The following is a 22,512-nucleotide window of genomic DNA, read 5'->3' as shown; positions in this document are numbered from 1 at the left end:
GCCATTTTATTTTGGAATCGAGGCAGAAAGTCGCGGTTTTTCAAAAATTGTCCACTTATGGTCTAATTTTTAGTTAGAGTGAAATCATGGTTAATTAATGTTAACAAAAATAATTATTTAGACAATTTTTTATAGTATTCTTTTTAATATTCTCTTTTAATAATGCTAGAAATTCGTTTCTTCTGAAATGTTCAGTTTTTTCCACTCTTCATTTAGAGTGAGTTAATATTCATTTAGGTTTAGAAAAAATAATTGCTTCAAGAAATTTATTATTGTTTATAACTACATTCTTCTATATTGATACTAGATAGATGCGATTTTATTCTGAATTTTTTAACTTTTTAACAACTTTTCAATTAAAGTGAATAAATATTTAATTCAAGTTAACAGAAATAACTGTTTAAACAATTTATTATTATTAATAACAATATTCTCTTTTAACGATAGAAAGTTGCGGTTTTTTGTGAAATTTTGAATTATTTGTCTATTTTTCATTTGAAGTGAACTAATAATTATTAATGTTAATTTTTAGTTTTTATTAATTATAATTAATTAAATTTAGCAAACAAAATTGTTGAAAATTTTTTTATTGTTTATACCTATACCTATTTTTATCTCTATTAATATCAGATAGTTGAGGTTTTATTCTTAAAGTTTTTACTTTTTGTCCACTTTTTACTTAATTAATAAAGTTTACAAAAATATTTGTTTAAAAAATGCATTATTATTTAAAACTATCTTCTTTTGGAGCAGTGCTAAAAAGTAGCGGTTTTTTTTTTAAATTATTCACTTCTCGTCCACTTTTTTAAACAAAGCAAGGGAATAATTAACTCCAGTTAACAAACAGAATTGATTAAACAATTTATTATTATTTTTAATAATATTAATTTTACATAATTTTAGAAAGTTACCGAGGTAATAATATTTCCAACTTAACAAAAATGATTGTTTAAAGAAATTATTATTGTTTATAGCTATATTTATCTATATTAATGCATATTAGTACCATTTTGCCTGATCAATTTAGTGATGATGATTTTGTTATATTTCGGTTCAATAATTAAACGAAAAATAAAAAATTCACTGTCTAAGACAAAAGCAACAAATAAAATTTCAAAAACTAAACCATAAAAAGAATTTTTAACGCAATTTTTAAGTTTAGAAAGCCAAAATACAGTGGAAAAATATAGTGTAATTAAATGCACACTTTTTTTTGATTTGTAGACTAATGTTATTAATTCAATTTAATAAACATAATTTGTTTTAACGAATTATTATTGTTTATAACTATCTCCTCTTTGATAATCGCTAGAAAGTTGCAGATTTTTCTGAAATTTTTAACTTTTCTGTGTTTTTTTTCTTTTGAACAAATAATAAATAAACAAAAGAAAAAATAATTTTTTTAACAATTTCTTTCTACATCCTGAATAAAATTTTCTGAAATAAAACAGATATTTGAAATATTCTGCAAATTTAGCGAGAACCTTTTGTTTAACCGTCATAAACCATAATAAGTTGTTTTAACAATTTATTATTCTTTTAACTTTCATAAAATATTAACAAATTAACAAAAAAGGGACAAATTGTTTAAAATTGTAGAAAAAACAACAACTTGTTGTCATTATTTAAAGTCAATATTATTGAAAATAATGACAAATTTTTTATACAATTATATTTGTTAATTTGAATAAATTATTACTTTACTTTAATTAAGTAGTAGACCAAAAGTGGAAAATGAAAAAAACTGCAAAACTTTCTAGCATTATTCCAAGAGAATATTATTTTAAATAATTATAAATGGTTCAAAAATTTATGTAAGCATCTAATTATCAGTAGAAAGTAGTATTTTACGTGTTGGAAACAATTTAAATTGTATTCAATTATAATTAAAACATCGCAACAAAAGAATCATGATTAGCGCCAAAAACTCATAAAGCCTATTTTTTTACTTTTGGTTTTTTTTTGCGGGCCCCTATAAAACCGACTGATGGAGCTGATATTTAAAAAATAATTGATTATTTGTTTTTTATATATAATTTTAAATGGAAACTTTGAGTTTCAATTCGATCCACCTAATCTTGACGACTTTGAATAAATTTGACAAAAAGTCTTTATTCTTCTGGGAAATTACTTTTCAAAATTCGTGGGGCTTGCGTAACCTCTAAAATTAAACCAAAATTTTAAACAAAATTAAAAAAAAAAGTTTTCAGAGGATTTAAAATATTTTATGGTTTTTTTTTCTAAATATTCCAAGAAATTTCTAAGAGATTACAAAATTTCTAAGGAATTTAATAAGATTTTAAAAAATTAGAAATATTTTTCGGTATTCTAAAAGATTCCTAAAACTTCAACAGATTCAAATAAATTGAAGGGATTTTAAAGGAAATTAAAGATTTGAGGGTATTTTTGAAAATTCCAAGGAATTTTCAAGGAAATTTAAAATATTTCAAAAAATGTACGAGTAATTGAAATATTTTATGGTATAATTTAAAATTATTTCAAAGTATTTTCAACGGATTTCCGAAGATTTGAAATATTTTTGGGTATTTTAAAAGATTCTAGGACATTTATAAGGGATTTAAAAGAAATAAAAAAATTTTTAAGTATTTAAAATGATTTCAAGGAATTTTTAATTCATATCTATGATTTTAAGGGATTTGAAATAATTTAAAGATTTCAGGGTATTTTTAAAATTTAAAAAAAAATGTCAAAAGCTATAAATTTTTTTTAGCGATTATAAAAATTTTCAAAGGATTTTAAATAGTTAAAAATAATTCAAGAAATTTCCAATAGATTTGAATAGGTCTCATTCGATTTAAGGATTTTTAGAAAATGCCGAGTAATTTGTAAGAGCTGAAAAATGCTTCAAGGGGTTTCTAAAGATTTTAAAAGATTTCCGAGAATTTTAAATATTACAAGATATTCTACAAGATTTAACAACTTCTTAATCGATTTCAATCATTATTTAAATCTATTAAGAACTTTGAAATGTTTCAAGGGACTTTAGAATATTTCAAAAGATTATAAATATTCTATGGTATTTTAAAAGATTCCTAAATTTTTAAACAAATTTTTATAATTTGAAGGGATTTCAAAGGATTTTTCGGACCTTAGAGTATCTTCAATGATGTCAACAAAATTTAAAACGTTTAAAAACTCTCAAGGCATTTTAAAAGATTTTGTAAATTTTTTAATATTTTAGGGCATATTAAAAGATTCCAAGGAATTTTAATTGGTTTTAATAATTTGAAGGGAGTTCAATTTTTCAAAAGATTTAAAGGTATTTTAAAAAATTCCAAGGAATTTTCAAGAGTTTAAAAAAGTTTAAAAGTATTTTAAAAATTTCAGAGTATTTCATTTCGAATATTCACTTTTTAAATTAAATTTTAATTCTAATTTATTTTTAATTTAATTTTTAATGTTTTTTAAACACATTTCAATAATTTGAAGAGATTTTAAAGAATTTCTAAGATTTAATAGTATTGTTGAAATTTAAAAATTAGAAACACTTACATTTTGCCAGATTTTAGCTATATTTTCTATTTTTCAAGATTCCAATTTAAAACTGTCCTATTTTTCAATAGTTTAAGTTTAAAATATTATTGAATTTTTATAATTTCGAAACTTAAAAAAAATTAGCGTTTCCATTTCATAATTGCGGAATGAGATTAAAAATAAAAAACAAATGATCAGCTACAAATTTATTAATTGACAGGAAAGTGAGAATGTTCAAGCGGTAAAATCTTCATACTTGTCAAACCTTTTGGTCAAAATTGAGTTTCAAAATTATTTTCTTACTTTAGACACAGTTTTTAAATATCTGACTTCTTATTTAGAAACTAAATTTAAAATAAGGAAATTCGTATTGTAAAAAAATTCAGATACAATATTCGTTAGGCGGAAAGCTTTTTTACATTCCGGAAAGTCATTATGAACAAAACAGGTTGTAGTCAAGATGAGAATCGTATCAAGGTGCGTTAAAATCATTCTATTTTTGTATAAAGGAGGATGTAGTTTTAGTGAGAGGGAAAAAATTCCGAAAAATATTAAAATAGAATGTTAATTTATTGCGTTCGAAAATTTAAAGTCTGCTACACTTTTTAAAAGCTTTCGCTTTTTCATCTTTTTTATCATTCCTAATTGACAATTAATAGAAAATTCATTGATTAATGAAAAGTCAGGGTATTTCAGGGAGCAGTCAGGTATTTAAAAAAATAAATGGTACAAGAATGTATTTTTAATGCAATATTTTAACCATAATACAATTATACCGGCCGGATCATAGATATTTTTTCGACAAATATTCTTGTTTTTTTGTTGCAATTGAAAATTGAGTGCTTTTTGCGCCTGTAAAATGCAACATGCTACATTTGTGTATGCCAGGCTGCAGTCATCCGAACTATCTCGGAGTCGCATAAAATAAAATCTGCAAAAAAATCCGTCTTTGGGGCTAAGGGGAACATATAATAATAAAATAATAATATAATGAAATAATATAATAAAGTAATAAAAATTAAATTATAATAATACAGATTTTAAGAGACTTGAAATAAGAAAAGGTGACTGCAGCCCGACATACACTATAGCTAGCGTGATGCATTTCACTGGCGCAAAAACATTCAATTTTCAATTACAAAAAAAAAAACCAACAACCAGCACATTTTTTAAAAAAATCTCGATATTCCGGCTTGTATAATTTCTGATTTTTTAAAAATCCCTTTTAAATATTTTAGGGTTGTTTGAATTATACCGAAGATTTGTTTAAAAATTTTAATAATTTGAAAGGATTTCAAAGGATTTTCGATACTTTCGAGTATTTTCAAAAAACTCCACAAAATTTTCATGCACCTTTAACAGCTTTAAGGGGCTTCAACATATTTCAAAATATTTTAAATATTTGAGGTGATATTAAAAGATTTAAAGAATTATAAATATATGTATATCAATAATCTAAAAGAATTCCAAAAGGATTATAAAGATTTTAAGGTATTTTAATAGAGATTTAAAAGGGGTTTCAAAAGGATTGTTAATATTTTCAGTTATTTTTACAAATTTAAAGAAATTTTAAGATTTTAGGATATTTCTAAAAATTTTAAGGAATTTTCAAGAGCTTAAAAATAGGGATTTTAAAAGATTACAAGATACTGCAGAAAATTACAAATATTACAGGGTCTTTTAAAAGATTCCCATTTTTTAACACATGATAATAATTTGAAAGTGCTTCAAGGAATGTTTAAGATTTTAGATTATTTTTTTGTTATTTAAAGGAATTTTGAATAGATTTCAATAATTTTAAGTGGATCCTAAGGGACTTTAAGGATTTTAAGGTATTTTTAAAAGAGAAGAAGAATTTTCAAGAACTTAAAAAAGTTTTAAGGGCTTTAAAAAGTTTTAAGGGATTTTCAAAGCATTTCCAATGACTATATTTTCGGTTATTTGAAAAAATTCTAAAATATTTAATTAATCTGGAAAGATTCCAAAGAATTTGTAGGATTATAGGGCATTTCTAAAAATGCGAAGGGATTTTCAAGAACTTTTAAATTTTTCAAGGGGTTTTAAAAAATTGCAAAAGAATTAAGAAAATTTTAAATATTACAGAATATTCTGTATCATTCCTAATTTTTTTAATACATGATAATAATTTGAAGGGATTTCAGGGCATTTTCAAGATCTAAGATTATTTAGTTTAATTAAAGGAAATTTGAATATTTTTCAATAATTTTAATGGATCCTAAGGGTCTTCAAAGATTTTGAGGCAATTTTAAAAACGGCAAAGAATTTTGAAAAAATCAATAAAGTTTTAAGGGATCTTAAATTATTTCAGAGGATTTGCAATATCTTCAGTTTTTTTTAAGTTCTAATTTTTTAACAGAATTTTAAAAGGATTTAACAGGTTTCAAATTATTTAAAAATGGTTTCAAAAGATTGTAAATATTTTCGGTTATTTTAAAAACTTTAAAGAATTTGTTAATATATTTCAATAATCTGGAAAGGTTCTAAAGAATTTTTAAGATTTTAGGGTATTTCTAAAAATTCCGAGGAATTTTCAAGAGCTTTAAAATGTCACAATAGTTTAAAAAGTTTTCAAAAGACTTTAGAAGATTTGAAATATTACAGGGGATTTTGAAATATTCCCAATTTTGTAGTGCACTTTAATAATTCGAAGGGATCTCAAGGAATTTTTAATATTATTTTTAAAAATGCCAAGGAATTTTAAAGGGTCTTAAAAAGTTTACAGGGATCTAAAAAAGATGGCGATGGATTTAAAACTATGGAAATATTTGAGGGTATTATAAAAATATTAAAGGAATTTTTAATAGATTCCTTTAATTTAAGGGATTTCAAATGACCAAGGATTTTAAGGTATTTTTAAAAACAGCAAAAAAATTTCGAAAATTAAAAAAAGTTTAAAGAAGTTAAAACAATTTTTAAAGGTTTTAAAGTGATTGCAAATATTTTATGGTATTTAAAAGAATTTTTTGATATATTTTTTAGTAATCTGAAAGGTATTCCAAGATGTTAGGGTATTTTCTTAAATCCATGGAATTTTAAAGAGATTTAAAAGGTTTCAAAGGTGTTTAAAAGATTTCATAGGATTGAAACTATTTTAAGATATTTAAGAATATTCCGAATAAATTTTCAAATTATTTCAATAATTTGACGGGATTTATAAAAATTTTAATGATTTTAAAGTATTTTTTTAAATGCCAAGGAATTTTCAAAAGGTTTGAAAAGTTTGATAAAATTTCAAGGGACTTCATAGGAGTTAAAAAAATTCGAAGGTTCTAGATTATTTTTAAAATTGCAAGGAATTTTTAAGAGCTTTACAATTTTACAAGTAGTTTCAAAATATTTCAAAATATTTCAGGAGATGTTAAATATTATAGTGCATTTTAAAAGATTCCCATTTTTTTAAAAATCTTAATAATAATTCGAAGGGATTTCGAAGAATTTTTAAGATTATTTTTTTAAATGCCAAGGAATTTTAAAGGGTCTTAAAAAGTTTGAAGGGGTCTAAAAAATATTTCAAAGGACTTCAAAGGATAGAAATATTTAAGGGTATTTAAAAATATTTAGTGAATTTTGAATCGATTTTAATAATTTTACGGGAATCCAAGCGACTTTAAGGGTTTTAAGGTATTTTTAAAAACGGTATAGAATTTCTAAAACTTAAAAAAGTTTTAAATAATTTAAAAAGATTTGAGATGATTTGCAATATCTTACGGTTTAAAAAAGCTTCTAAATTTTAACAGAATTTTGAAGGGCTTTAGAAAGTTTCAAGGAATTTTAAAACGGGTTTAAAGTGATTTCAAATATTTTCAAGTATTTTATGAAATTTTTGATATATGCTTTTCAATAATATGAAAGGATTTCGAAAATTTTAGGGGAATTTTCAAAAATGCCGAAGAGTTAAAAAAATTGGAAAGTTTTAGATTATCTTAAAAAATTCCAACGTATTTTCAATAGCTTTGAAAAGTTTCAAAGGATTTTAAAGGGCTTCGAAAAGTGCAAGGGATCTAAAAAAAGATTTTAAAGGATTTAAACGTACGGAAATTTCTTAGGGCATATTAAAATTATAAAGGAATTTTTATTAGATTTCAATAATTTTAAGGAACTCAAAGGACTCAAGGGATTTTTAAAAACGGCAAAGACTTTTCAAGAGCTTAAAAAAGTTTCAAGGAATTTAAAAAGATTTCAGAGGATTTGCGATATCTTAGGGATTAAAAGATAAAGTTCTACATTTTTAACAGAATTTTCAAAGGTTTTAAGGGATTAAAAAACGGTTTCAAAGTGATTGTAAAAATTTTAGGGTATTTTAAAAGATTTAAAGAATTTTTTATATAATGTATTTTATTCGTCTGAAGGGTTTGATGCATTTCAAAATATTTAAGAGAATTTGAAATATTTTAAGGAACATAAATATAAATATTAAAAGGATTTTTTCAATTATTTTAATAATATAAAGGGATTTCATAAAATATTAACGATTTCAAAGTATTTACAAAATTGTAAATACTTTAGATTATTTTTAAAAATTTCATGAAATTTTTAACAACTATAATGTAGTTTAATCATCTGAAGGGTTTCATGCATTTCAAAATATTTAAGAGAATTTGAAATATTTTAAGGAATATAAATATTAAAAGGATTTTTTCAATTATTTTAATAATTTAAAGGGATTTCATAAAATATTAATGATTTTAAAGTATCTAAAAAATTGTAAATACTATAGTTTATTTTTAAAAATTCCATGAAATTTTTAACAACTATATAAAGTTTTAAGAGATTTCAGGATATTTTAAAAGATTCCAAGCAATTTTCTAATGACTTAAAGAATTTTGGAATTCTTTTTATTTTTCCTTAATTTCTCTATATACACTATAATTTTACTAATATATACTTATTTTATATTCATGGATTTTTTCGGAACTTCTTCCAATTCATTTGAAGTATTGTTAATTCAACTTGAATTTTTTTAATGCAATTTGAATTCTTTTGAAGTTCTATAAATTTATCCTGGATAATTTTAAATATTTAAAAGAACATTAATAAATAATAATAATAAATATAATAATAATAAATAAATTAATTAAAAATCTTAATTAAAATTTTTTTATTTAATTCATAAAAGATTTTATGTAAAAAGTGTTACAAGGTTTTAATTTTGATCTTGAAATATTAATAATCAGGAAAAATGAAAATTAGTTACTGGGAAAAGGCAGTGAATTTTGAAACTTAATAAATTATAAATAAAAAATCTTTTCAGTTTATTATAGCAGTGATGACCAAGGATTATGTAAATGCTGAAGTACTAGGAAAGTCCAGTAGGCTATATCAATATTTATTATGGAATTCATTTCTCGATTAAAAATGTATATAATTTTATACATTTTTATATATTTTTTATTACATTCTAGTACTAGCAAAAGAGCCAACTAATATTGTCATACGTCAATATATGACTTTGATCCAGGGTGAAAATTTCGGTACGTAAAATTAAAATTTGATTATCTTGAAAATTTTAAAAAGATTTTACTCGTTCCTAATGATTTTTTTATTCTCTAAATACCAAATAATATTTTTTCTAAATAATTATAGCAAAAAAGACAAGAGAAAGTGACAGTGATCAAATTGAGGAAAGTACTTCTGAAAGTGGAGAAAGTGATTCTGAGCTTGGAAACGATGTCAATGATGATATAAACTTAGATGACTGTCATTGCAAAATTGATTTTTCTTCTCAGAAATTTTCGAAAATTTCTTCACCACATCTGAAAAAAAAATTATCAACCCTTCTTAATTATAAGGGCATATCTGCTAATTTTGAAAAAAATGTCTACAGAGTACTGCCATTGCAATTGAATTTAAACCAATCATAAACATAAATACGGACTTTTTCCCTTATTCCTTAATTTCCTTCTTTTTTTTAAATGTCACTTTTTGCCCCCATTTTTCAAGAAAACTTTTTCCTAATGTTTTTAGTTGAAAGTTCATTCTTTTTTATTGAAAAATATGCTAGTAAATTTTTCAGTGACAATTCTTCTTTTTCGTTTGAAAATTCAACTCTTTGATTTAAAGTTTTTTCGTTGTTATTGTAAATTGATTGTTTTTTGTTTAAAATTGGGACGAATCGCAAATTTCGAAAAATAAAATTTCTGTCACTTTAAAATTAACGAATTGAAAATTCCCGAAATTATAAAGTTGCCGTAACATAAAAATTCTGAATTGGAAAATTACCAAACAATAAAGTTGCTAAATTATAAAATATCCGAACTAAAAAATTCTTGTATTTAAATAATTAAAAAAAAAGGTTTTTTTAATGAATATTACTTAATTATTAAAAATACAAAAATCAAATAATTTTATTAAAGGAACTTTTTTCAGTACTGATTTATCTCGAAACCTGTTTTTACATTTTTTTTAAATTGGGAATTCGCAATAATCAAAAAACACTTTAAACGTTAAAAAAAATTTCCTAGGTGGAAATATTTCATTATTGTATTTTTAATAAATCAATAATATTGATTAGAAAACAATTTTATTTCTTGTTTAAATTCGAAATTTTCTAGTTCCGGAATATTCCTATTCGGTAAAATTATAAATTGTTTTAAAGCGTCATCATTCGAGAATTTTCCAATTTCAGCATTTTTTAATTCCGAGAATTTTATTATTCGGGAATTTCATTTTTCAATATTTTTCATTCGATTCTTAAAATTCCTCTGTTTCGTTGGAAATTAAATTTTTCGTTTAAAATTTATATTTTAAAGTTAAAAATTCAACTGTTTGATAGAAAACTCGTCTTTCTGATTTTAAAATTCATCTTCTTTTGTAGAAAATTGACAAAAAAAGTCATCTCTTCGGTTGAAAATTGAAATGTATTTTGTTGGAATATTTTTTATGAAAAATTTATTTTGCAACTGAAAGTTGAACTATTTCAGTTAAAGATTTTTCATTTGAGTTGAAAATTAATTTCTTTGATTGGCCTTTTAACTGTTCGACTATAAATTCGTTTCATTTTGGAAAAAAGACTTTTGGTTTTAATTATTTATTTTGGATCAAAAATTCAACTACTTTGTTGAAAATTAATGTATTTTGTGGAAAATTCATTTTTCGGCATAAAAATATAATTTATTTTAATTCGTCTTTTGGATTAAAAGTTTCTGTTTTCAAGATTGAAAATTTATCTTTGTTGTATAAAATTACTTAGTGAAAATTTAATTATCTTATAAAAAAACTGATCTTTTGAGCTTTAAGATTCAACTATTTAGTAAAAAATGCAAATATTTGTGGTCGAAGTTTAGTTTTTCTTTTTAATTTGAAAATTCGACAATTTGATTTGCAAATTAATCTTTTTATGCTGAAAATTCAATTGTGTGGTTGAAAATTCATCTTTTCAGGTTTAAAACTCAACTGTTTTGTACAAAATTATTTTTTTGGCTCAAAAAAGATCATCTTTTCTTTAAAATTCGTCTCTTTAGATTGCAAATTAACACAATTCACTTTCCAGTAGAAAATTATTATTTTTGGACGTAGAATTCAAAACGTTTTTATTTAGAACTAAAATATTTTCTTCGTTAAAAATGCAACTGTTTCGTTAAATATTAATTTGTTTTGTGTAAATGTTAAACTTCTTAGATGAAATTTCTTTTTTTTTAAGTAAAGATTTATCATTCTAGTGGAAAATCCAAAAATTTTGTTCAAAATTTAATTAATTTGTTAAACATTTTTTGTTTTGTTACACAATTATTTAATAACTATTTAATTCTTTGTGCAACTATTTGGTTGATAAATACTTTTTGAATTGAACTAAGTGGTTATAAATTCCTCTATTTTGTAGAAAATGTAATTATTTTGTTGAAAATTTAACTAGTTTGTTAAAATCGAAAAATTTTCTTCGAAAATTCAATTCCTTGTTAAAGAATTTTTTTTATAAAAAATTCTTCTTTGTTGGTATAAAAGTTATCGGTGAAAAATTCAACTCTCACAAAAAAACTTGTCTTTTTGACACAAAGATTTAATTATTTGATTAAAATGAAACTATTTCAATTCAAATCATCTTTTAGGTTTCAAAGTCAACTATCTAGAAGAAAATTCTTTTTTTGACTTAAGCTTTTCAATGTTTCCTAAAAAATTTGTTTTTCTGAGTTAAGAATTCTTTTATTTTTGTCAAAAATACAACCAAATTTTTTTGGGTTAAACAATATATCTTTTTTTTGGAAATTAATCTATTTGTTTGAAATTTAACTTTTTAGTAAAAAATTAATATATTTAGGTAGAGAATTCAACATTCTTGTAAAAAATTTGTCTTTTTCGATTTAACTATGTGGTAACAAAGCTCACTATTTTGTTAAAAATTTAACTTTTTTTCAACATTCAATTTTTATGTCAAGGTATTTTGGTTTGTTCAAAATTCAACTTTTTTGTTGTTAAAAAATCGTTTTTATGGTAGAAAAGTTTTTAGTGGAAAATTCAGTTCACTTTAAAAAAAAGTTGTCTTTTTGGCCGAAAGTCTCAACTATTTTGTTAAAATACAATACAATCAATAATAAAATAACAATATAATAATAATATGAACAATATTAATTATTAATTGATTATATTAATTGATATTATATATTATTAACAATATTAATATTATTATAATATAACAATAATAATATTAACAATACAATTTAAAAAATTTAAGTGTTTTCTTGAAATTCATCTTTTTGGCCAAACAGTCATGTTTATTATTTTTAAATGAACTTTTTTGTTGAAAATTGAACTGTCTGCGGAAAAGAATCGTGAGTTTTGGCTTGAAAATTTAACTTTTTTAAAAAAGATTTTTAATTATTTCATGAAAAATTCAATTATTCTGTTGGAAATTCAATTATTTTTTTGAAAAGCAACAGTTTTGTTAGGAATATTTTTTTAAAAATTTATCTATTTAGCTGAAAATTCAACTATTTTTTTACGATTTTAATTATTTTGTTAAAAATTCAATTATTTTTATCAAAATCGAACTGTTTTGTTAGATACCTTTTTTTGTTTTGAAAATTCATCTTTTTAGTTGAAAATTAAACTATTTTGTTACAATTTTAATTATTTTGTGATAAATCCAACTATTTTGTTGGAAATTGAATTATTTTGTTCAAAATCGAACTTTTTTGTCAGAAATCTTTTTTTTGTTTTTTGAAAATTCATCTTTGTAGTTAATAATTCAACTATTTAGTTACAACTTTAATAGTTTTTAAAAAAATTAACTCTTTTTTTTTTAAAGAACCGTCTTTTTGTATGGATAATTCGTCCTTTGGATTAAATTTTTTGTTTGAATAACTATCTGGTAACAAATTCAACTATTTTGCCAAAAACTAATTTTCTTTTTTTTTCATTCTCAACTTTTATCCAAAAGTTTTATGGTAGAAAAGGTTTTAGTGGAAAATTCAGCTCACTTGAAAAAAGTTGTCTTTTTTGTTGAAAGGCTCGACTATTTTGTTAAAATCTTTTGTTGTTGAATTAAATTTTTTCTGTGAAAATTGAACAATTTGGTAGAAAATTCAACTATTTTGTTAAAAATCCGATATATTTTGACTTTAAATATCGAACTTTTTGTATTAAATTAAATACTTTTCTCAAATTAAATTTCAAAAAATGTGTCCTAAAAAAAGGGGTGGGGGTTATAAATGGTTCAAAATAGCGTGACCTACTTTTTGAAAAGCCCCGCATGAAGAGGAGATTTTTAAATTAATATTTAACAACAAATTTATATATTTTCAACGTATAATTGAAAAGCTTTATTTTAAGAAACAAGTAAATTAAAGCGTTTATACAATTTTTGTCATAACATAACGCAGTAGGTTTTATTTAGTATTTTGTCGACTTGTAATTAAACATTGAGCACGATTAAAAACTTTAATGATATATCATAGAATTATATATAAAAATTAATATTTTAAGAAATATTTATCTACATAATATATGTTGATTCTAATGTGCAGCATTTTCAAGTAATTCTCTTGAAAATCACCGTGACTTTGCCTTCAATGTATAATTGTAAGCGAATTAAATACTTCTCGTATTATTTGACGCTTGGAAAGTACAAATTTAACTCTTTGGCAGTGATATTCTAAACTTTGTACGCCAGAAACGCGGAAATTTAATAATAGGTCGACTATGAATAAAAATTCGATGCGTCCAAACGATAAGGTTCTATTTCGCAAATGCGTATTGTAAGGTTCTATCTCGGAAGCTCGAATGAAAAGGCTCTATTTCATTTGTGATCTCATCCAATTGAATGCAGTTATAACTTTCGGTTAATTAGCTCGTGTTAAACAATTATAATTGTGCATTTTTCACCTTTTGGATTGAAAATTCAGCTTTCTTATTAAAAAATGAACTTCTTGTCAAAATTAATTTTTTTCTTTTAAAAATTCAACTGTTTTGAATAGAATATTCGTCCTTTTGGACTGAAAATTCATGTTTTTTTTTCAAAAAGTCATATTTCTTATTTCAAAAAAAACTTTTTGTTAAAATTATTTTTTTTCGTGGGGAATTAAACTGTTTTGAACAGAAAATTCGTCCTTTTGTATTGAAAATTGATCTTTTTTGGTCAAAAAGTCATATTTATTATTTAAAAATGAACTTTTTTGTTAAAAATTAAATTGTCTGCAGAATAGAATCGTCAGTTTTGGCTTGAAAATTTACCTGTTCGGTATTTGTTTAAAGTTTATTCTTTTTTGTCCGCAAATTCAAACATTTGATTGAAAATTCATCTTCGCAAGTTGAAAATTCAACTATTTTGTAAAAAAAAAATAATTTTTTTTTGTCAAAAATTCATTTCTTGCATAGAAAATTCTTTTGTTCGGTAGCAAAGACATCTGTTTTATTTAGTAATGAACTTTTTTGTGGAAAATTCATCTTTGCAAGTTCAAACTTGGACTATTTTGTTAAAAAATGATCTCTTTGTTAAAAATTGTACTGTTATGATTCAAAAATAAAATTTTTAGTTGAAAATTCTACTATTTGACTGAAAATTCAATTATTATTTTGTTAAATACGATCTTTTTTCGTAGAAAATTAAATTTTTGTGAAGGACATTTACCTCTGGTAGAATTCAACTGGTTTTGATTAAATATTAAAAACTTTTTTGGTTAAAAATCCAACTAAATCCTTTACAATTAACCTTTTTGTGGAAAAGCTATCCTTTATTATTGAAAATTCTACGTGTTTTGTTGAACTTTCGTCTTTTAGCTTAATAATTCATTTACTTTTGTATAAAATTCAACTATTTGGTTTAAAATTAATTTTTTTTTAAAACATCACATTTTGGTGTTGATAATTTAATTAAAATCTTTCTTGGTAAAAAATTAATCTTTTGATATAAATTTTTTTTCATTGAAATCGAATCTTTTTTGGTAGTTAAAAATGAAAATTTTTACCAGTGAAAAATCAATATGTTATTTTGTTGCAGATTTCTTTCGTTTGGTTAAAATCCATTGTTTTTTTTTTAAATTAAAAATAATAATATTATAACGCATTTTTTTATAGCGCTACAATTTTAATTATTGATCCCTTTTTTAAAATTAAAATTATGTAATATTTTTCTGTAAATATTGTGTAATAGAACTTGATGTGTAATTATTATGTAATTCTAAATAAACTTTAAAAATGAAGATATATTGAAGGATTAGAAAGTAAAAAGTTATTCATTTAAAAAATTTCGAAATTGAATTATTTTATTAATTAAATCATTTTTTCGAATTTGTAACTGTTTTATAATTTTGATAGTAAGTTAGTGAAAAAATTACGGATAAAGGAATTATTTGTTAAACCTTGTTTACACAATTATTTTGTTTGTTGAAACTATTATTATTTTTTAAATAATATTAATTTGCAAAAACAAAATAATATATTATTAATAATATCAATATTAATCAATAATTTCTTATAAAATCTGATAAAAATAAATGGGACATTTCTGATAAAATCTGATATTTATATTGGGACGAATTTTTGGAAAGAAACTGAAAAATTCGGAAGTAGATTTCAGAAAGATTCTGGTAAAATCTGAAAAGAAAATTTTTTCTATTGTTTCAGAAGCTTTTAGAAATTTCCTTTCAGAATCGTTCCAATTTTTTGGGCAGGGTAGAACCTTTCAATTTGCACTCTTCGAGATAGAACCTTATTATTGGGACGCGTTGAAGTGTCACTTTGCACCTTAATTCGCGTCTTAGACTGTTACTGTAAATCAGAATATCTCTGCATATTAGCTTAACTCGTTAAGGATAATTAGAAAATTTTATACATCGAAGACTATTTAAAAATGACCGTGCACATTTAACTGTCACGAATAACTATACTGCAAAATCCTACTCGTATTCACCCGAACATACTTTACGTGGAACTCGCATTCTTTAGACTACGTAAATTATTGTACAAAACAGATACATATTTATAGTAACAATGTTTAAATTCGCTTACCTATATTAATATTACATATACATATTATGTCACGTTCGCACCGTTAGTCATTGAGTTGTAAAAAAACTCTCTTCTTTTGAAAAGTAAAGACACTATCGACGCACAGTGGGAAAAAAATGACTTTTTTGGTTCAAAATAACGTACAGCCCATAAATATTGACCGATTTTTGAATTAGATTTTCAATTTTTTTTTATAAATAAACAAATATGACGAAAAAAGTGGCCATTTTTGCTATTTGAAGTTCCCGGTGTTCCAGTATTATGCAATAAACAACAAATGTTCGTAAACAAATTATTTGTTGAGAAAATGTTTTCTGCGATTTTCTATGATTTACGTTTTTCAAATTACAGTAGAACCTCGATTATCCGAGTTAATGTCGAGAGGAGATACCTCGGATAAGCGAAAACTCGGATAATACGGAAGAAGTACGAAATTGGGAAGTGAAATAAATATTAACATTTAGTAAATAAAAGTAAAAACCGTACGAATGTGGATTTATTTTTATTAATTTATTAATTTATTAATAATTGCCAACAACTGCGCCAATCCAGAATTAAGGCGTAGCAGCTTTATCTGCTTTTTAAAATGATTTTCCGTATTATCCGAGCATACACCACGGTTAATGTGGAGTGCTTGGATGAGTCTCGTTGCCTCGGATAACGCGGAGCCTCGGATAATGCGGAGCCTCGGATAATGCGGAGCCTCGGATAATGCGGAGCCTCGGATAATGCGGAGCCTCGGATAATGCGGAGCCTCGGATAATGCGGAGCCTCGGATAATGCGGAGCCTCGGATAACGCGGAGCCTCGGATAATCGAGATTCTACTGTATATTGCGAGAGATTCGAATGGAAACAATTTTATATTTAAAAAATTTTTCTCTTAATATTATAGCTGTTTACATTATAAACAAATTATATAAACAAATGCATTATTGGAGCATCTGCCGACCGAAAAAATTCTTTTTTTTTTCGATATCAGACTTTTAATTGGGATCTTCATAATAAATTTGGTTAAAATTTTGCTAAAATTATCATACAGTTCCTAATTAAAAAAATTGACGTCGAAAAAAAACGAATTTTTCTCTCGAAAAATTCCTGATTACTGCATTTGTTCATTTAATTTGTTTATGATATAAACAATTTTAACCTTAAGAGAAAATTTTTTGAATATAATATTGTTTTGTAACAAATATATTGTTTACAAAAATTTTTTTTTGTTTATTGTGTAATGTTGAAACATCTTTAACTAATGTTACTCTATGCAAAATGGGCTATTTTAAACATTTTCCTGTTACTGACGAGCACCGGGAACGTTAAATAGAAAAATAACCATTTTTTCGTCATATTTGTTAATTTATAAAAAAATTGAAAACCTAATTAAAAAATCAGACTCGACAACTCTCTTAGAAATCTTATCAGCTTTTTTTCAAATCTTTGAAAGGTGATAGTCCTGTCCAGAAAATAGATGAAAATATTTTCGAAAAAGTGTTGAAAATATTATTAAATTCTGCATTAAATGAACCCCAGATCAAGTAATTTGGCCTTGTGAGTATTGAATTATCACATGATAAGGACAAAAATTCAATTCGGATTTTGGTCGAATTTTGTAATTCAATCGGAATATTATTTTTGTCTTTATCTTTGGTCGAAAATTCTATTATTCTAGTTGAAGATTCATCATTTTAGTTGAAACTGCATCTTCTTCGTTGAAAATTAATTTTTTTTTTAGTAGCAGGTTAATTTTCATGTTTGAAATTCTTTTTTTTATAATATTCAAGCATTTCAATTAAATATTCATCATTTTAGATGAAAAATCATCTTTTTAGTTTAAAATTCCACTATTCCAGTGGAAAGTTCATTATTTTAATTAAAAATTAATCACATTGTTTGAAAATGCAACTATGTTTTGGAAAAAAAATTTTATAATTGAAAACTTCTTTTTTTTTTTTGAAAATGTAACTATTTTTTTAATTGTTAATTTGAAAGTGAAAATTTAATTACTCTAATTGAATATTTCATCATTTTAGTTAAAAACTTATCTCTTTGGTTAAGAGAGTATTTTTTTTAGTTGAAAAATCGTTTTTTTGGTAGAAAATATTCTTCCTTGTTGAAAATTCATCTTTGTGTGTTAATACTCAATCATTTCTGTTGAAGATTTATCATTTTAACGGAAAATAACTGTTCCAATTAAATTTTTCATTCTTTTATTTTAAATTATATATTTTTGGTAGAAACAAAACTTTTTCAACTGAAAATTTACCTATTTAATTTTTATTTGAAAATTTATATTTTTTAGTTAAAAAATTATATATTTTATTGAAAATTCATTTGTTTGGTTGAATATTGAACTATTTCAGTTGAAGATTCATCATTGAAGTTGAAAATTAATCTTTTTTGTTTCAAATTTTACAATTTCAATTGAAGATTAATCATTGTATATAAAAATTCATCAGTTTGATAAAAATTGATCTTTAAAATTGTAATTCAACTATTTGGTTTGAAAATTTTTCTTTTTTAGTTTGAAAGTTGAACAATTTTGTAAAAAAATTTTGTATTTTGATTGAAAAATTAAGTATTCCAATTAAATTTCCATTATTTTAGCAGAAAATTAATTTTTTGTTGTTGAAAGTTAAACTTTTGTAAAAAAAATCATGTATTTTGTTGAAAAATCTTTTTTTTCAATATAAATTTAATCTTTATGTTTATAATTAATTCTTTTTTAATACAAATTTAAGTATACCAATTAAATATCCATCATTTTGGTGGAAATTCATTGTTTACGTTGAAAGTTCAACTTTTGTCAAAAGTTCTTGTATTTTGTTGAAAAATCTAATTTTTTTTTTTGGTAGAAAATTAATCTTCTTTTCTGAAATATAATCATTATAATTGAAAATTTAGTTATTTTAATTAAATATTTATTATTTTAACTGAAAATTAATTTTGTTGTTGAAAGTTAAACTCTTTTCTCAAAAATTCATATATTTTGTAGAAAAATCGTTTTTTTTTCGGTCAAAATTCAAAACAGAATTTAATAATCTTTCCAACACTTTTTCGAAAATATTTTTATCTATTTTCTGGGCAGCACTACCACCTTTCAAAGACTAATTTTGGATAGGTCACCCGCTCAGATTTTCGATACTATCCGTCGGTAGTGTAAGAACATTTAGTATTAAATACAAAAGACTACATTCAAACACTATAATCGTTTCTATAATAATTTCATTCTTCCGCTCTCTTTTTTTTCACAATCATACAAAAATATACATACACAATTCAGTCCCTTTTTAATATCAAAATTCGCGCGATTCTCACCGCTGATTTTTTAGAGTATTCATTAAAAATTGTGATGCAGTAGCAAATGAAAATTGTAATTTGAAATTTATTTTCGAGTTCGCTACTGGCAACAGCGGTGGAAAAATGGTAAACTACACGGTTTCTAAACTACACGATGACCTCATTATTTCGAGTATCTAATGTTTTTATTTCGACGAAAAAAAAATCAGGAAAGGAAACTCTTTTAAAAGAAGTCTCCTGGAATCCTGAAGTATCGAAATTTGTTATTTAGCTTACCGGTCGATTTTTATTTAACCTTGATTTTCTATATTGTCCATATGTGACGAAACATAAATAACAACTTTTAGGTATAACAACATCGACTGATCTTCGGCAACCCTTTGGGTACATTTTTAATTAACGTCTCTTGAGACCCTCAATTTTTGAGGTCACTGTCCTTCGCTGTCACTGTCACTTTTATCTGTAAATAAATTTTTAAAGTTAGGAAATAATACATTTTTTTTAATTAATGGGGAGAAAATGTGGGAAGTTTTGGAAACAATTTTTGTTGAAATTTCGACTTTTCGGGATAAAAATCCAATTATTTTCGAAGAACATTATACTTTTGTTTAAAATTCATATTTTAATGCTGATAAGTCAACTTGAATCTTTTTTGGATTAAAAACTAATTAAGGGAAACTCATGTTGAAAAAAAAAGAATCCAAGGACCAAATTTGAACCACAGCGAACAAACAAAAACAATTTTTTCATTTTTCTTTTCTCTTGTTTATTTTTGTCCAAAAATTATTTCATTTTTTTCAGATTAAATTAGGAGTTTGTTTTGAAACAAGAGTTTGCATCAATTTGATTATTATACGTTAAATGGGATTTTAATTTGGATTTTAATCTAATTTGAATTTCTAAAATTTTAGAAAACTAATTTTTCTGAAAAATGTTTTTTTTAACGTTCATCTTTGTTAGTAGAAATATTGTCTTTTTCTTGGATAAAAATGCGACTGTTTTGTTAAAAATTGAACTATTTCCTAGAAAATGTACATTTTGTTTAAATTTCGTATTTTTGTGTTGAAGAGTAAACTGAAATCTTTTTGGATAAAAATTCAATTCTCTTTTCGAAAATTTGTCTTATTGATTTAAAAATTTATTTGTTTAAGCAGAATTTTCATTTTTCTTGTACAAAAATGCAACTGTTCGGTTGAAAATTAAAATTTTTCCTAGAAAATGTACTTTTTGTTTAAATTTCGTATTTTTGTGTTGGAGAGTCAATTGAAACATTTTTAGATGAAAAATCAACTCTCTTTTTGATTTAGGAATTCATTTATTTTAGTTGAATTTTGATTTATATTGGACAAAAATGCAACTGTTTGGTTGAAAATTCAAATATTTCCAAGAAAATGTACTTTTTGATTAAATTTCGTATTTTTGTGTTGGAAAGTCATTTGAAGAACATTAACCTTTTGTTTAAAATTCATATTTTGATGCTGATAAGTGAACTTGAATCTGTTTGGGATTAAAAACTAATTGAGGCAAACTCATGTAAAAAAAAAGAATCCAAGGACCAAATTTGAACCACAACGAATAAACAAAAACAATTTTTTAATTTTTCTTTCCTCTTTTTTATTTTTGTCCAAAAATTATTTATTTTTTTTTATTTTTTCAGATTACAATTGGAGTTTTTTTTAAAACAGGAGTTTGCATCAATTTGATTATTGGACGTTAAATGGGATTTTTAATTTGGATTTTAATCTAATTTAAATTTCTAAAATTTTAGAAAACTAATTTTTCTGAAAAATGTTTTTTTTTTTAATGTTCATTTTTTTAGTAGAAATATTGCATTTTTCTTGGATAAAAATGCGACAGTTTTGTTAAAAATTGAACTATTTCCTAAAAAATGTGCTTTTTGTTTACATTTCGTATTTTTGTGTTGAAGAGTAAATCGAAATCTTTTGGATAAAAATTCAACTCTCTTTTTAAAAATTTGTCTTTTTGATTTAAAAATTTATTTGTTTTAGCAGAATTTTCATTTTTCTTGTACAAAAATGCAACTGTTCGGTTGAAAATTTACTTTTTGTTTAATTTTCGTATTTTTGTGTTGCAGAGTCAATTGAAATCTTTTTAGATGAAAAATCAACTCTCTTTTTGATTTAAGAATTCATTTATTTTAGTAGAATTATCATTTTTCTTGTACCAAAATGCAACTGTTTAGTTGAAAATTCAAATATTTCCTACAAAATGTACTTTTTGTTTAAATTTCGTATTTTTGTGTTGGAGAGTCAATTGAAATCTTTTTGGATGGAAATTGAACTATCTTTTTAAAAAAATGTTCTTTTTGATTTAAAAATTTATTTGTTTTAGTAGAATTTTTATTTTTCTTGGACAAAAATGCAACTGTTTGGTTGAAAAAAACAATATTATCAAAAAGTCATACTTTTTGATAAATAATTCGACTACTTGGCAGAAAATTAACTTATTGTTTACAATTTATATGCTGCTCTTGGAAAGTGACGTGGAATCTTTTTTGGATAAAAATTCAACTGCTTTGTATAGGTATTTTTCAATTCATCTGTTTTCGAAAAAATGTAATTAAAAAAAAAATACAAACTATTCAGTTAAAAATTGAACTCTTTTCCAAAATTTTGTCTTTTTGATTTTAAAAATCCCCTGTTTCAGAAGAAATTACATCTTTCTTGAATAAAAATGCAATGGTTGGCTTAATAATTCAACAATTTTGTTGAAAAATCATACTTTTTGGTTGAAAATTATGTTGTTTCGCTTAAAATTTAATTATTTCGTATAAAATTTACTTTTTGTTTACATTTAATATTTTGGTGTGAAAAAGAGAACTGAAATCTTTTCTGGGTACAAATTTAACTATTTAAAATTTTTATTTTTTAAATTAAAAAATCATCTTAAAATATTCTTAAAAAACTATTTCGTTAAAAACTGATCATTTTTAGTTGACAAATTTCGTCTTTTTGTATTGAAAATTCAATTTTTTCGTAGAAACCTATTTTTTGTTGTTGAAAAATACATTTTTCGATCTTGAGAAGTAAACTGGAATCTTTTTTAGATGAAAATTCAACAATCTGTAAAAACTTAACTATTCTAATTTTCGTTGAAAATTGATCTTTTTTGTTTAAAATTACTTTATTCATCTTTAGAATTAATTTTTTCAACTAAAAATGTAACTATTTCAGTTTTGGTAAAAAATCGATCTATTTTAATTAAAATTTAATCTTTTTGGTTGAAAATTATACTATTTC

The 22,512-nt window shown here is 23.4% G+C and overlaps 2 protein-coding genes across 3 annotated transcripts in view; one reads left to right on the top strand and one right to left on the bottom strand.

The window, feature by feature from the left end:
- The first annotated feature begins 3,751 nt into the window (after positions 1–3,751).
- Positions 3,752–22,512, top strand: part of LOC117172416 — a 42,897-nt gene continuing 24,136 nt past the window's right edge. Inside the window, exons 1-4 of the mRNA XM_033360329.1 lie at positions 3,752–3,972; positions 8,768–8,825; positions 8,919–8,987; positions 9,100–9,341. Coding sequence (XP_033216220.1) covers positions 3,931–3,972; positions 8,768–8,825; positions 8,919–8,987; positions 9,100–9,341 — 411 coding nt within the window. The 5' untranslated portion in view covers positions 3,752–3,930. The remainder of the gene's footprint in view (positions 3,973–8,767; positions 8,826–8,918; positions 8,988–9,099; positions 9,342–22,512) is intronic.
- LOC117172415 (sushi, von Willebrand factor type A, EGF and pentraxin domain-containing protein 1) overlaps positions 18,937–22,512 on the bottom strand; it is a 94,116-nt gene continuing 90,540 nt past the window's right edge. For both annotated transcript variants that reach the window (XM_033360326.1, XM_033360328.1), the window contains one exon: positions 18,937–19,712. In XM_033360326.1, the coding sequence (XP_033216217.1) occupies positions 19,681–19,712 (32 nt within the window). In that variant the 3' untranslated portion in view covers positions 18,937–19,680. The remainder of the gene's footprint in view (positions 19,713–22,512) is intronic.

This window comes from Belonocnema kinseyi, chromosome 5 (genome assembly GCF_010883055.1).
Source record: "Belonocnema kinseyi isolate 2016_QV_RU_SX_M_011 chromosome 5, B_treatae_v1, whole genome shotgun sequence".
In the NCBI taxonomy this organism is placed as follows: Eukaryota; Metazoa; Arthropoda; class Insecta; order Hymenoptera; family Cynipidae; genus Belonocnema; species Belonocnema kinseyi.
Note: the sequence above shows the minus strand (reverse complement) of the source record. Positions and strands in the feature narration are given on the sequence as shown.